Raw genomic sequence first — 16,706 nt, forward strand, 5'->3', positions numbered from 1 at the left:
AACCTCCTAACCATAAATCACATTAGAGGCATAAATCACAGTAGAGAATAACCTCACAAGCATAAACACAGTATGCAAAACTTCATAAATCATAATCATAAACCACATTAGAGGCATAAATTGGGGTGCATAAATCAAATTTCCTGCGCATCACATTAGGGCCTGGTGCCCTATCAACCTAACACAGTCCCCCTGGCCAACTGGCCTTTTCAGAGGGCTCAAATGCCCTATGTCCATAATGTCAGGGTTTGGGCTGCCAATGCAGCAGAATTCACAAGTGCACATTGGGCTGGCCTAAACGTTGCTGCTGCCACTAACTGCTGTGCAGCTGTGATGAACTGTAGGCATGGGCACTCACTATGCCCTCTGGGTAGGTCCCCACTGGGACTCTGTAAAATGAAAATGTGGCCCACGTTGTAGTTGCCCGCTACGGTAGCGCAACTGAGGAATACACAAAGAGGCCCTGCTCTGGGGCTCTCTACATAAACATGCGCCAACGTTGCAGCTGCCCGCTACGGCGCTGCAGCTATGAGTAACAAAGAGGCATTGCTCTGGGGCTCTTTAAACGAAAACTGCCCCTCTTTGTAGCTGTCCTCTAGCAGGCAGGGCAGCTGTACAAATAGCCAAAATGGAAGAGGCACGGGCCTTCTGGGCCCTCTGGACCCCCACGGGGGCTCTAACAACAATGTAGCCCATATCAGAGCGTTCCGTTCTCCTTCGGGTCCGCTCAGGACAGGTAAGCACCGGCAATGTGCCTCGAGAGGCACCCACAGGACCATCGTGGAGCCCCACTCACCTGGGCTCTCTGCTGGGGAGAAGTCTCCTCTCTCTGGGCTCCGCTCCTCTGGTGTTGGTGGAAGGCAGGCCGGCACACACCCCAGGCCGGCCCCGACCACGGAACCGCTCTCCTTCACCCGGTCCCTCTACAGGGACACGGGACTCAAGCGTGGAGCCCACGAGGCTCCGAAAGGCTTTCCTCGGCGGGCGAGACTTCCTCCTTCCGGCCGCCACTCCGCCCAGAGTCTGGCAACTCACCTGGCTTCCTGATCGTGCTGCGGCAGCCGGCGGCACTTCTCCTCTGCGGCTGCAATATGGGGTAGGCTCCCGTTTTAAACAAAGACAATTGCGGGGTGGACACCCGCTTCACCAATCATTCATCAAGGCGGGGTGGGCACCTGCGAACATCAACGAAAAGTGGGGTGAGCACCTGCGGTCAATATCATAAGCGGGGTGGACACCCACAAAAAGGCATCACAAGGCGGGGTGGGCACCCGCCGTTTAGAATATCCATAAAGCGGGGTAGGCTCCCGCTAGGCACCACAATGTGGTGTGGGTTCCTGCCGAAAATGCACCAAATGCGGGGGAATCCCTATGTTGGGATTCCCTCCAACAGGGCTGCAGCTCCGCACTGCAAAGCCCAGGCTCTCCTCTTCTTGGCACATCAAGTATAGCGCTCATGAGGCGCTAGAAGCAACAAAAAGAGTCCTTAGAGATTAGGGACCAGGCTGGGCCCAGGGAGGCAAGCTCTCATGGCGGTTCCTCCTGGGCCCCAGCAGCACGCCCCAGCAAGTTCAGGAACAAGCAAAAAAACATGGGGTCACAGCCCCTATACTTATACTCCACAGTCCATTGTCTGCAGTGCAGGGTTTGGGGGAACCAGATGCAATTGGTTCAGGGGGGAATTGGAGCACTCTGTTTACCAGGCTCCTCTTCCCCTTTGTCAGGTGGGAGCTTGGTGATCAGAAACTCCACAGGGGGCAGAGCCAGCATTGTATAGGCTAGGCACAGACCTATTCAGGGTCAGGGGATTACTCCTCCCACTACTCCCAATGCAGATGTCCCATTCAGCCTAGTGCTGACTCACCCTGCCGCTCCTGGAGCCACACACACCTCCCAGCCCCTGTCACTCAAAAGCCAGACACGCAATTCACATCAGGCAGGCAGACACATAGCACACAGAAATGCCAACTTCTAAAAGTGGTATTTCTAAAATAGTTATAATAAATCTGCGCACACCATTGCACAGCATTTATAATGACAATTCCAAATATACTAAACTTGACCACGCTGCTCTTCTCATATCAGGAATTACCACTGAAACACTTCTCGGGGAATCCCCAATGCATTCCTAAGAGAGGGCAGCCCCACAGTAGTGAGAAACCAAAATGGCTGTTTGTCACTACCAGGACATGTCACACACTTAAGGTACATGTCCTATCTTTTACCTTCAATGCACCCTACCCATAGGGCTAGCTAGGGCCTACCTTAGGGGTGACTGACATGCAGGAAAAGGGGGGGTCATAGACATGGCACACACTTTAGGTGCCACGTCACAGCGGCAGTGACAATGTGCGCACAGGCCCTGTGATGGCAGAGGCCTGAGATAGGTTTGCAAGGCTATTTTGGTGGGTGGCGCAATCAGCGCTGCAAGCCCACCAGTAGCATTTAATTTACAAGCCCTGGGTATATGAGATACCATTTTACAAGTGACTGACAGGTAAATTAAATATGCCAAACAGGTGTAGACCAATCCTACCAAATGTGACACAGAGAGCGTACGCACTTTACACTGGACAGCAGTGCTAAAGTGCCCAGAGGCCTAAAACCACCAACACCATGTCAGAGAAAAGGCTAGGAGAAAGGCAAAACGTTTAGGGATGACCCTGCAGAAAAGGACCACAGTATTCTTGTTTGCTTACCAGGTATTTTCTCACTGATTGCCAACTGTGGAAGAAACAAGAAAGATTTATTACAATCTGCACCTGCATAATTCAATAGGTTTTATTTTATGCTCAAACATACAGTATATAGAGGCAGTGCTTATCAAGGCAGATAACAGGACAGAAGGTTCCCTGCATAAGATTGGATGTTATGCTGAAAGTTCTTCCGCCCATATGCAGGAGCACATTTTCTGAATATACACAATGCCAAACTAGCCAGGCCGGCAAAACCGACTGACTGGATTTTATATATATTTGTTTTTCTTAATGGAAAATGATTGTCCTTGACACACTAGGTTTACTCTTCAAACGCTTGGGGATATTGTTTATTTCCTGCTATGAAAAAAGCATGGCAGACATTGGGTCAGAAGCCCCACCCTAAAAAGACATGTGCTCCACTGAATACCCATGAATGCCAGTGGGTCTGTCACTTCCTGAGTAACCTTTCTCTTAAATCCAGGACAACCCACAATAATAATCTTTCACTGCAATAGTTAAAGTGAGCGAATCTCTTTGGCTTTAATAATTCTAAATTCTAAAGAGGTCTCAGCAACAAACGTGTATCTAACTTGCTTCTTTCTACTCTCCTCTGCACAGATTTACAAAAACATTACACTGGCACAAAGTCCTACAGAGACTTCAAGGGCACTAACGCTTTAAGTGCAGACGGTCTTTAGCGCTGAAAAGGTGCCCATTTCTCAGCACAAATAGCGTTTCTCACTGCTTTGTGCCACTGCCTCAAGGAGCGTTACTCGGGTGTTACTTGAGTGCATCTCTATAAATGTCCATAGTTTTTCACACAAAGCCCACTCTACAAGGACAGCCACACCAGGCTTTGCAACAACAACTATTGCCTCCTTGAAGAAGGTGCTAAGAAGGAGAAATAGTTTCCTTTCTCCAAACATTCTTCGCTGCACAGCACACATTCAGTGTGTGGAATCTTACAGAGTTTGTCTAGGCATTGGCTTGTGTCCTGGAAGGGCATGCTCCCAGTACAAACACCTATACGAGACTCACCTCTGCACCACGGTACACAGGTTCTGCAAGTCGCTAGGAAGCTCTAGATGCATCAAGAACTAATGCTCCCAGTACAAACTCCTATAGGAGACACACCTCTGCACCACGGTACACAGGTTCTGCAAGTCGCTAGGAAGCTCTAGATGCATCAAGAACTAATGCTCCCAGTACAAACACCTATACGAGACACACCTCTGCACCACGGTACACAGGTTCTGCAAGTCGCCAGGAAGCTCTAGATGCATCAAGAACTAATGCTCCCAGTACAAACACCTACACGAGACACACCTCTGCACCACGGTACACAGGTTCTGCAAGTCGCTAGGAAGCTCTAGATGCATCAAGAACTAATGCTCCCAGTACAAGCACCTATACGAGACACATCTCTGCACCACGGTACACAGGTTCTGCAAGTCGCTAGGAAGCTCTAGATGCATCAAGAACTAATGCTCCCAGTACAAACACCTACACGAGACCCACCTCTGCACCACGGTACACAGGTTCTGCAAGTCGCTAGGAAGCTCTAGATGCATCAAGAACTAATGCTCCCAGTACAAACACCTACACGAGACACACCTCTGCACCACGGTACACAGGTTCTGCAAGTCGCTAGGAAGCTCTAGATGAATCAAGAACTAATGCTCCCAGTACAAACACCTATACGAGACACACCTCTGCACCACGGTACACAGGTTCTGCAAGTCGCTAGGAAGCTCTAGATGCATCAAGAACTAATGCTCCCAGTACAAACACCTAAACGAGACACACCTCTGCACCACGGTACACAGGTTCTGCAAGTCACTAGGAAGCTCTAGATGCATCAAGAACTAATGCTCCCAGTACAAACACCTACACGAGACACACCTCTGCACCACGGTACACAGGTTCTGCAAGTCCCTAGGAAGCTCTAGATGCATCAAGAACTAATGCTCCCAGTACAAACACCTATACGAGACACACCTCTGCACCACGGTACACAGGTTCTGCAAGTCGCTAGGAAGGTCTAGATGCATCAAGAACTAATGCTCCCAGTACAAACACCTATACGAGACACACCTCTGCACCACGGTACACAGGTTCTGCAAGTCGCTAGGAAGCTCTAGATGCATGAAGAACTAATGCTCCCAGTACAAACACCTATACGAGACTCACCTCTGCACCACGGTACACAGGTTCTGCAAGTCCCTAGGAAGCTCTAGATGCATCAAGAACTAATGCTCCCAGTCCAAACACCTATACGAGACACACCTCTGCACCACGGTACACAGGTTCTGCAAGTCGCAAGGAAGCTCTAGATGCATCAAGAACTAATGCTCCCAGTACAAACACCTACACGAGACACACCTCTGCACCACGGTACACAGGTTCTGCAAGTCGCTACAAGCTCTAGATGCATCAAGAACTAATGCTCCCAGTACAAACACCTATACGAGACACACCTCTGCACCACGGTACACAGGTTCTGCAAGTCCCTAGGAAGCTCTAGATGCATCAAGAACCAATGCTCCCAGTACAAACACCTATACGAGACACACCTCTGCACCACGGTACACAGGTTCTGCAAGTCGCTAGGAAGCTCTAGATGCATCAAGAACTAATGCTCCCAGTACAAACACCTATACGAGACACACCTCTGCACCACGGTACACAGGTTCTGCAAGTCCCTAGGAAGCTCTAGATGCATCAAGAACTAATGCTCCCAGTACAAACACCTATACGAGACACACCTCTGCACCACGGTACACAGGTTCTGCAAGTCGCTAGGAAGCTCTAGATGAATCAAGAACTAATGCTCCCAGTACAAACACCTATACGAGACTCACCTCTGCACAACGGTACACAGGTTCGGCAAGTCGCTAGGAAGCTCTAGATGCATCAAGAACTAATGCTCCCAGTACAAACACCTATACGAGACACACCTCTGCACCACGGTACACAGGTTCTGCAAGTCGCTAGGAAGCTCTAGTTGCATCAAGAACTAATGCTCCCAGTACAAACACCTATACGAGACTCACCTCTGCACCACGGTACACAGGTTCTGCAAGTCGCTAGGAAGCTCTAGATGCATCAAGAACTAATGCTCCCAGTACAAACACCTATACGAGACACACCTCTGCACCACGGTATACAGGTTCTGCAAGTCGCTAGGAAGCTCTAGTTGCACCGAGAACTAAGCCACCATTGGCAGCCCGTTAAAGAGAATTCACAAAACAAGGAAGCAGGTTCGAGTCTACACAGGGAAATCTCGCTGTGAGCCAGTAGCACCACTAACATGCCTTAGTTTGACTGTACACCATGCACCAAACTCACACGCGATGACAGCTCAGTAGGACTGTGTGCCATATTGGCCCAACCCAAGAAAGGATTCGAACAGAGGCATGTGGTATTCTACGGTAGTTGAGGCCTCACAGGCACTGAAAGGGCATATTAGCAACAGAAAAACAGCCTAGCCATGGTGCGGGCCTGCAAACTCTATCATGTCTTTGTGTATAGGGCAGGAAAGACTTCACCATATTAACAGACCATCAGGTCCTCACAACAACCTTCAGGAATCCAACAGCAAAAAATGCCACCAGCCATGAAGAGGTGGCAGATTTACCTACAAGAATACATCAACTCTATAATCCACAACCCAGAAAAACACAACAACCCAGCCGACTACACGTCACAATACCCATTACTGACCTACAATAACAGAAAATTCAGAGCCAAAGACTAAGTTCGTGTCATCAACAGGTGCCCTGTTACTTTCAATAGGGATTTTTCAGTTTGCCAACACACTGCAGGCTCAGGGACGAAGGTCTTCTGGGAGCGACCACCACTTGGAGAGGTTAGTTGGGATGCTGGAGGTTGGCTAGACACCGTCATTTGGACCAACCAAGGCCATGGGGCGTCGGGTGCAGGGGTGTCTTTTAGGGTCGGATCTTCTTACCAGCTCCTGGTCGCGGTTCGGGGGACCCTCCGGATTGACACTGCAGGCGTCGGCTGGAGGCTGGAGGCAGGTCAGGGATCACTGGATCTTGGGTCAGTATTGTCAGGGAGACCTCCTCATGGTGTTAAGCCACTTGAACTCGGGCCATGGGCGACGGGTGCAGAGTGGTGCAGATTCGGGGATTTTGCTGGAGCTGAAGTCTGTGGGGGAATAAATCCGGTATTCATGGGAGACAAAGTCTTTTCTTTGGAAAGCAGGGCAGGTCCACGTGGGTCTTGAGGTTGCTGGCGCAGGACACACCGGAGTTTTGCTTCTGCAGGTTCAAAGTGGGGATAGGCCGGTAGGGCTGGGGCCAAGTCAGTTGGGGTCCTCCTCATCTTAGTTTTGGCACGGCTGTTCGGTCCTTCTTCTTCTTTTAGTCATTTTCTTGTCTGAGGAGGCAAGGTTTGGGGGTGCTCCTAAATACTAGATTTAGGGGCGTTACGGGTAAGTAAAAGGGTGGGACCAATGGGTCCCTTCCTTTGGGTGAGTACACCCCTTATTATGCCACTCTCCAGAGGGAGGGGGGCATATGCCTGACTCTGGTTGGCTGGCTTCCCCATCTACAATATGGCATGAACTGAGAGTTGTGTTTCACCTCGCCCCTCCTCAACCTGAGGGGTGGGGTTGGCAAAGGTGGGCACACCTCCCTTCCTCACTTGGTTTTCCCGCCGGTCAGAACCAGTGGGGACCAGTTGCTGGAAGCACCAAAAGGCCTGGGGAAGCTCACAAAGGCAACAAGCCTTTGAAGCTTCCCCTTCATGGACCCTTCCCATCCTGGGGGAGGAGGCTTGGCACCTCCTCCCAGGATGTGAATTGTTTCAGGCCCCCGAGAGCAGCAGGGTTCCAGAAACATGTCTGGTGGTGGCAGCTGGGGAGCTAGTGTGAGGTCATTTTTCAGGGGGCATCTATAAGATGCCCTCTGTGTGCATTTTTCATTAAATCCCACACTGGCATCAGTGTGTGTTAAATGTGCTGAGAAGTTTGATACCAAACTTCTCAGTTTTTAGTGTAGACATTATGGTGCTGTGGAGTTCATAATGACAAACTCCCAGCACCATATACTCTTAATGGCATTACTGCATTTACAATGTCTAAGAATGGACTTTGACTCTGTAGGGGTACAGGGCTCATCCACCTGTACTCTCACCACTGGTATCGTGCACTCAGCTAGAGGGGTGGCTGATCTATACCAGGGCAGTGGGTTGTAGGCATGGCACACAGGGATGTGTGCCATGTCAACTCTTCACTTTGTTCTGCACCAAAACATGCAGCCCGCAAAGGCAGTATGTGAGTGAAAAGGTACAGGGCCTCTAAGGGTGGCACAATAAGTGTTGCAGCCCTTAGAGTCCTTCCCTGGTCACAGTGCCCTGAAGGCCTGTGGTACCATTTACCAGGGGCTGTCCTGTGGCCAGAGAGTGCCAATTGGGTTTGGTCTTCATTGCAGTTTTAGGGAAAGACCATAGGACCTGGGTACCTGATTGGCATGAGCCCAGGGCACACTCAGTCAAAGTACATCAGCAGTTCAGCAAAAAGTGGGGGCAACCATGCAGAAATATGGCACTTTCCCAAACATGTACATTAATTTTATAGAACATAAAACTCAGCTGTTGGAGCTTTTTGCTAAGTAGATCTTAATGTCAGTTGTTGCTGTTTAAAAATGAAATGTAAGGTGCTAAACATTCTGATGTCAATCTTAATTAGAATAAGTAAAGTGCCATTGGGCATGTTTTTTTTATAACAAATCTAGCTTAGTGCTCACTTAAATTGTGCAAAATGCTGTATCTAAAATATCCGTGCTAAAATCACTGAATAGTATTAAAATTACACAATATTCTAAGGTATTAGCACTAGACAACTTAAAGTTTTAAAATAATATTTTTTTACAGCTAAAGCAGCCTATGCATCCCACTATTTGTGTTATATTAAAGAAAAAAATGAGGCGCAATTAAGTAATTTCCTGTGCAATGTCAAGAGTTTCAGCAATTTAAATTAATCTGGGGGTCCATGGGGTCAAGTCTCTCGATTATTGCCATCCGGCATGTTCAAATCCCCCTTCATTAAATATGGATTTCAATAATAAAGTACGGGATTCCTTTATGGTTGGGCATATGCCAACCAGGTGTATTAGATCTTCCTTTAGAGCAACACATAGCTACATGAATTTGGGCCTTTATATCTCCGGTTGGTCGGCCAGGGATGGCAATACTCGTCATCGAAGAGCCATCAACTTTCTTTTTAAATGTGCTGGATCTGTTGTGCTTAGATATTCTGCTGGTTGTAAACTATTGTAGGATTGTACTACCATCCAGGCATATGTATGCGTAGTCTGGTGTGAGAATGATTTGAAGGCAGATACAGAGCAAAAGCTGGAATCCAACAAGTTTTGTGACAAGTTCAAATTAATGTTTTGCAATTGCGTTATGGTGTTTGCTTTCCCTGCATTTTAATCACAAATGTGAAGTGCACCACAATAAATAAGTTCCAAAATTGATTTAGTCCATCCAATTAGTATGAATCCAAAATGTTCTTTAATTTTCACATGAATATTGTAAAAACAGCCAACGCATGTCGTCCAACTTCTGTGGACTTCATCAGGGTTCAGAAACATACAAAACATGTCATGTATAATACAACGTATTTAGAGACTGACAGTCTAACATTTATAAGTACAAAATAATAAAAATCCCTCAAGGGATAGTTTAGATTTCCACATTAACACCTACAGGGACAGTATATACAATCCGAGACCAACGTGATAACCAGAAAAGAAGCTAAAGGGGTCCCCAGAATGTAAACTTGGGATGTCGATACTTCTTGTTGATTATAATGCCTTGACATACTATTTACATGTATTGAATTATCACTGAAGGTAAATAAAAGGGGAAAGTTTGGGAAAGGGGGTGGAGGGATAGTGGGACCATTATGAACTATTTGTGATTCAAATATTTCTCAGTCAATCTAATCACTCTAGGATCACGCAACGGCCCTTAAAGGCACATCTCCATCCAAAATAATCTACGTCTGGCAGGATTGTCCTCCATGTATAGGTGGCGTCTCGATTGAATAGTCACATAATAGCCCTTAGGGACAAATTTCCCACAAATTTCTCATTTACTAAAAAGAGATATTGGTGGGATAAATATTCCCTCATTGAATATTGTGTTTTAATCCACTGCTGCCGTTATCATGCTTCAACCATAATCTAACATAATCGCATATGGTTGAAATCAATGTTATTGGTGGAGTGTGTATTCCCACCTCAAGTGTTGAATTGTCGTCCAATGCTAAACTCATTATGCTAACACTAACGTCTGTCACAATCCATGTCAAATGATGGCCTTGGAATGGGTCATAGTGAACATAACTGGTGACAGCATCTTATTTGAGTGCTGGGGGTACAAGCTTTCATAGCTTCTCTGCTAAGAGAAAATGGCAAGGCAAACCACGCGTCCCTAGATGCGACAGTATGGTGTACTTCAATATCAAAAAGAAGGCAAGCATTCAACAAATGGTCTATGGTGAATGCGAGTTGGACATTCCCTATAAAGGACGTGTTGTCCCGAATGTTCTGTCATCTAATGAGTGATTACCCCTACAAGAAGTAATGGAGCTCACCATCCATGATGTGCTCCATAGTGACACAACGTAAGCGGATATCTATCCTGCCTCATTGCCTCTGAGTGCCAGCTCTCTGTCTCCACCCCTCACCCTAGGTGGGATATGGTCAATCCTATGAAACCGATCTCAGGTTTCCCGGCATGCTGTTCCATCATGTGTGTGGTCATGGGATACCTGATGTCCTGTAGTTTGATTGCCGTGACATGCTCCTGTATTCTAGTTTTCAAGGCCCTAACTGTGCTCCCGACATAAGGCCCGATTCACAGAACTAATCTGAGACAAAATCCTAAACTTACTACTTTTGGAATTCACAGAAGGCACTTACTACTTTTAGTATTCACAGAAGGCATTTAGTAGTAGTAAAATTGGGACTCCTAACTTTACTACTACTAAATGCCTTCTGTGAATACCAAAAATAGTAAGTTTAATCAAAAGTGGTAAGTTTAACCAAAAGTAGAAAGTGCATTCTGTGAATACCAAACGTAGTAAGTACCTTCTGTGAATACCAAAAGTAGTAAGTTTAGGATTTTGTCTCAAATTAGTTCTGTGAATCGGGCCCATAGATAATATCACAACTACAACCAATGACAAATGTCACAAAGGGTGTTTTGCGGTTGATAACGTGACGGATGATGAAAGTCTGCTCTTTATTGTACTGAAACTGTTTTGTTTTGTTTTGTTTTTACCATATTGGCATACATTACAGTCCGTACATGTAAAGAAACCCAGTGTTTGTCTTGCTAACCAGTTTTTATCTACCTTGTCTGGTACTATGTAACTTGGACACAGCATGTATCTTATGGTCCTGCCTCGTCGGTATGTTACCTTGGGTTTCTATATGATGACATGCCTAATGCCTGGCACCTCCTGCAATAAGGCCCAATGTTTCAGTAGTATCTTGTACATTTCATTACTATGTTTACTAAACTTTGTGACAAAGTTGATACTGTTGTTGTTGGTCCTTGATCTAGACTCTTTTCTGTGTTGTTTTAGTGTAACCTCTCTGGGTGTTTGACTGAATCTTTTCTTTGCATTTTGTAGGACCCTCTCCTTGTAACCCCGTTTGTAAATCGGTCCTTGACCTCTTCTAGATTAATTGCAAAAGTGTCTGGTTAGCTACAGTTTCTCCTCACCCTCACCATCTCACCATACGGGATGTTGTTGATCGTGGATCTGGGGTGTGCGCTGGTGGCATGTAAAGTACTGTTGCAGGTGGTGGGTTTTCAATATAGTGTGCTGTGAATGCACAAGAAGCGACAAGAGCTCCATAAAGGTAGGCTCAGCGCATAGAACTTTGTCACCATTATCCTCTCTGCCGCACTTCTTTTGATTACAATAAATGGTTCCCAACTACAAATGTGGAGAATTTTAATAACAGAATACAGGGATTACTTTGGAGGCTCAATCTGGGCTCCGGGTTCCTCATGGGTAGCCGTTTCCCCGTATCACAATAGTGACTGTTGCAGTACGTTTCCCAATAGTTGGAGAACATGTAGGAGGTTTACTTTGGGCTCCGGCCAACTAGAAACAGCAGTTCCGTTTTAATGTAAATAACTTGTAAATAGTATGTCAAGGCATTATAATCAACAAGGAGTATCAACATCCTAAGTTTACATTCTGGTGACCCCTTTAGCTTCTTTTCTGGTTATCACGTTGGTCTCTGATTGTATATACTGTCCCTGGAGGTGTTCATGTGGAAATCTAAACTTTCCCGTTAGAGACTTTTAGTATTTTTTACTTATAAATGTTGTACTGTCAGTCTCTATATAAGTTGTATTATACATTATATGTTTTGTATGTTTCACAGCCCTGATGAAGTCCACAGAAGTTAGGCGAAACGCGTTGGCTGTTTTTACAATATACATGTGAAGATTAAAGAACATTTTGGATTCACACTAATTGGATGGCTTAAATCAATTTTGGAACTTATTTATTGTGGTGCACTTCACATTTGTGATTTAATTAACTTTGGTCCTAGGGATTGCTCTCTGGAAATAGCAGGAGTAGTGGATGTGCAAATCACACAGCAACAAAATTTTGAACACTGGACTAATTGTGTGGGATCATTGAGGGAGGTGCGTTTGCTTTATAGACTTGTTGTTTCACTTTGGTTGTATATTTCCCTGTGTTTTGGATTTCAACTTTGGCAGTGGTCTTATCGCATGTAGAGAGCTTTTTAGGGTGTTGTTCCTGCTTTGCTGTTTTCGTGGGACTATCTTCCAGCAGAGAGTCAGCGAACAAGATAACACGATCTGACTATGAGTTACTACCCGTACATACAGTGCCAGCCGCTCTGCACTTGCTTGAAAATGCCATTGTTATCCTTAGTAGTGGGCCAAAGTTCTTGCTCGTGGGAAGAACCCCATCTAGGCGGTTCGGTCTTGTAGTGTCCCTGATATTCTTGTTCGTTGTGTCAGCTTGCTGCGTCAGGCCTTATTGATCGGCCGCTTGAACTGTCCAATAGAATATCAGCATGATTCTGAGTGCACATTGCAACACCCCGCACAGTCCCAAAAGACCTTCACCCACATTCCTAGCAAGAAACAGACAACCTAACAGCCACATCTGAAGAGGTACGTCTGCAAGACCGGAAAGGGCAAGAAAAGAAGTAACATTATGCCAACAAGAGAAGGCCTGAGTGCACCACTGATATCGGTGTAGGCGACTTGGTATTACTGAAGCAAAAACAGACCATGAAGGGTGACCCACAATGCCATACGGAGCTGACGCAAGCCACAGCCCTGAGCGGATGACAACTGTAAAAGCCAATGGCAGAGAGCTGACATGAAATATTTCCCACTCCAGGGCATACAATGGAACTCTGAAGCCCCAACTGAGTTTGAATATTAAGACCTCAAAACCAATTAGAATGACAGCAACCATCCTGCTCAAGAAGATGACAGAAACCCACTGCGACTGTCAGAAACGGCGCTCAAGAAGCCTACAAGACTCACCAAGGAGACACAATCAATGTGGGAAAAGGACAAAGGGACAATCACTGAGCCTCGTCCTACATCTGCAGATGTAGGCAAATGTCCTAACATTTAACTCTCAGTAGGGGAGGGAGATGAAATGGACCCCAGCGAAGAGACATAGGACCACACAGGTCACTGCTCTAACTGACAACAAGGCACTGAGCCCACATAGGTCAATCCTACGGATCACCAAAGGGCACTGATATCAGCCCTCTAGCTGACCACTGGACTCAGAGGCACAACTAGGTCAGTGTTCTAGCTGACCACTGGGCACAGAGGCACACATAGCTCAGTGCTGTAGCTGACAACAGGGCACTGAGTCACACATAGGTCAGTGCTCTAGCTGACCATGGCACACATATGTCAGTGCTCTAGCTGACCAGAGGGCACTGAGGCACATAGATGTCAGTGCCCTATTTGACCACTGGGCACTGAGGAACACATAGGTCAGTGCCTCCGCTGACCACAGGGCACTGAGTCACACAACAGTGCTCTAGCTGACCACAGGCCAGTGAGGCACACATACATCAGTGCTCTCGCTGACCACGGAGCACTGAGGCACACATACATCAGTGCTCTCACTTACCACAGAGCACTGAGGCACACATACATCAGTGCTCCAGCTGATCACGGGGCACTGAGGCACACATACATCAGTGCTCCAGCTGATCACGGGGCACTGAGGCACACATACATCAGTGCTCTCACTGACCACGGAGCACTGAGGCACACATACATCAGTGCTCCAGCTGACCACAGGCCACTGAGGCACACATGTCAGTGCTCTAGCTGACCACAAGCACTGAGACATATGTAGGTCAGTGCTCTCGCTGACCACATAGCACTTTGGCTCACATAGGTGTAGTGCTCTAGCTGACCACGGGGCACTGAGACTCACATACATCAGTGCTCTCGCTGACCAAGGAGCCCTGAGGCACAGATACATCAGTGCTCCAGCTGACCACGGGCCACTGAGGCACACATACATCAGTGCTCTCGCTGACCACGGAGCACTGAGGCACAGATACATCAGTGCTCTAGCTGACCATGGGCCACTGAGGCACACATGTCAGTTCTCTAGCTGACCACGGACTCTAGCTGATCACTGGGCACCGAGGCCCACATAGGTCAGTGCTCTAGCTGACCACGGGGCACTGAGGTTCACATAGTTCAGTTCTCTAGCTGACCACAGACTCTAGCTGATCACTGGGCACCGAGGCCCACATAGGTCAGTGCTCTAGCTGACCACGGGGCACTGAGGTTCACATAGTTCAGTCCTCTAGCTGACCACTGGGCACAGAGGCACACATAGGTCAGTGTTATAGCTGGTCACTGGGCACAGAGGCACACATAGCTCTGTGCTGTAGCTGACAACAGGGCACTGAGTCACACATAGGTCAGTGCTCTAGCTGACCATGGGACACATAGGTCAGTGCTCTAGCTGATCACGGGGCACTGAGGCACACATACATCAATGCTCTTGCTGACCACGGGGCACTGAGACACACATACATCAGTGCTCTTGCTGACCACGGGGCACTGAGGCACACATAGGTCAGTTCTCAGGTGACCACGGGGCACTGAGGCACACATAGGTCAGTGCTCAGCTGACCACGGGACACTGAAGCTCCCATAGGCCAGGGCTCTTGCTGACTACAGGGCACTTTGGCTCACATAGGTGTAGTGCTCTAGCTGACCACGGGGCACTGAGGCACACATACATCAGTGCACTCGCTGACCACAGGGCACTGAGGCACACATACATCAGTGCTCTCGCTGATCACAGGGCACTGAGACACACATACATCAGTGCTCTCGCTGATCATGGGGCACTGAAGCACACATACATCAGTGCTCCAGTTGACCACGGAGCACTGAGGCACACATACGTCAGTGCTGTCGCTGACCACGGGGCACTGAGGCACACATACATCAGTGCTCTAGCTGACCACGGGGCACTGAGGTTCACATAGTTCAGTTCTCTAGCTGACCACAGACTCTAGCTGATCACTGGGCACCGAGGCCCACATAGGTCAGTGCTCTAGCTGACCACGGAAAAATTAATTAACTACCACAAGGGCAGCCCTAACCACCTGAACCAGGGGCAATCAGTAATGTATCCTAACAATGGTTCACAGTGTTTACAAAATAATCAACATATAAAAAATATATATGATCAACACATAACCATACAAATTATACCGTATTCCTAAAAATAATGAAAAACCAAACAAATTATAAAAATGGATAGAAAAATAGAAAATAAGGCCCTTATACAAAAAACAACTTTAATCATCAGCATAAAATATTCTTAAGTAAAATATAATGCTCAGACATACAAGCTGGTACAAATAATCAATTCAATAAACATATAAAACCAGACAAAAATGGCGTACACAAACAGAGATTTACATAAAAGTCGGAGTTCCAAAACAACACTGGAAGTTCAACACACAGAACAATGTGTCCTCTATGAATTGTGGCCACAAATGCGTCGACGGCGTTTCGACCTTTGTCACAAGTACATGGTCATCATCAGGACAATTAGATAGCTGAGCATCTCACCAAATAATTAAATCCTTGATACAATCTAGGGTACAGTTTACATCCGTGCTAGTGTATCGATTGAATTCTAGAGTTATATAGATAAGAAATGTGAGCTCTTAAAATTCAGCTTCCATTTGCTTAAGAATTCAATAACTTAGTGCAGTATAATTATACACATCCTGCTTGGTCTGACAAAAATCCCAGTCGTATCTATCTTCAGGGGGGTTCCCAGACGTTACTGGTTCAATTCACGCAACTTAATTTGCCGAATATGTTCATCCACCTAGAACATATTCGGCAAATTAAGTAACATAGCTCTGTGCTGTAGCTGACAACGGGGCACTGAGTCACACATAGGTCAGTGCTCTAGCTGACCATGGGACACATAGGTCAGTGCTCTAGCTGATCACGGGGCACTGAGGCACACATACATCAATGCTCTTGCTGACCACGGGGCACTGAGACACACATACATCAGTGCTCTCGCTGACCACGGGGCACTGAGGCACACATAGGTCAGTTCTCAGGTGACCACGGGGCACTGAGGCACACATAGGTCAGTGCTCAGCTGACCACGCGGCACTGAAGTTCCCATAGGCCAGGGCTCTTGCTGACTACAGGGCACTTTGGCTCACATAGGTGTAGTGCTCTAGCTGACCACGGGGCACTGAGGCACACATACATCAGTGCACTCGCTGACCACAGGGCACTGAGGCACACATACATCAGTGCTCTCGCTGATCACAGGGCACTGAGACACACATACATCAGTGCTCTCGCTGATCACGTGGCACTGAAGCACACATACATCAGTGCTCCAGCTGACCACAGAGCACTGAGGCACACATACGTCAG

At 47.1% G+C, this 16,706-nt stretch overlaps 1 protein-coding gene across 5 annotated transcripts in view; it reads right to left on the reverse strand.

Moving 5' to 3' along the window:
* The window catches only part of LOC146859681 (astacin-like metalloendopeptidase), a 448,848-nt gene that overhangs the window by 424,253 nt on the left and 7,889 nt on the right, over positions 1–16,706 (reverse strand). For 3 of the 5 annotated variants that reach the window (XM_085646285.1, XM_085646281.1, XM_085646284.1), the window contains exon 2: positions 2,700–2,724. The exons of the other annotated variants lie outside the window; for them this stretch is intronic. In XM_085646285.1, coding sequence (XP_085502411.1) covers positions 2,700–2,724 — 25 coding nt within the window. The remainder of the gene's footprint in view (positions 1–2,699; positions 2,725–16,706) is intronic. 5 annotated transcript variants of the gene reach the window in all.

The sequence above is a fragment of the Triturus cristatus genome, chromosome 3_1 (assembly GCF_964204655.1).
Source record: "Triturus cristatus chromosome 3_1, aTriCri1.1, whole genome shotgun sequence".
Classification (NCBI taxonomy): domain Eukaryota; kingdom Metazoa; phylum Chordata; class Amphibia; order Caudata; family Salamandridae; genus Triturus; species Triturus cristatus.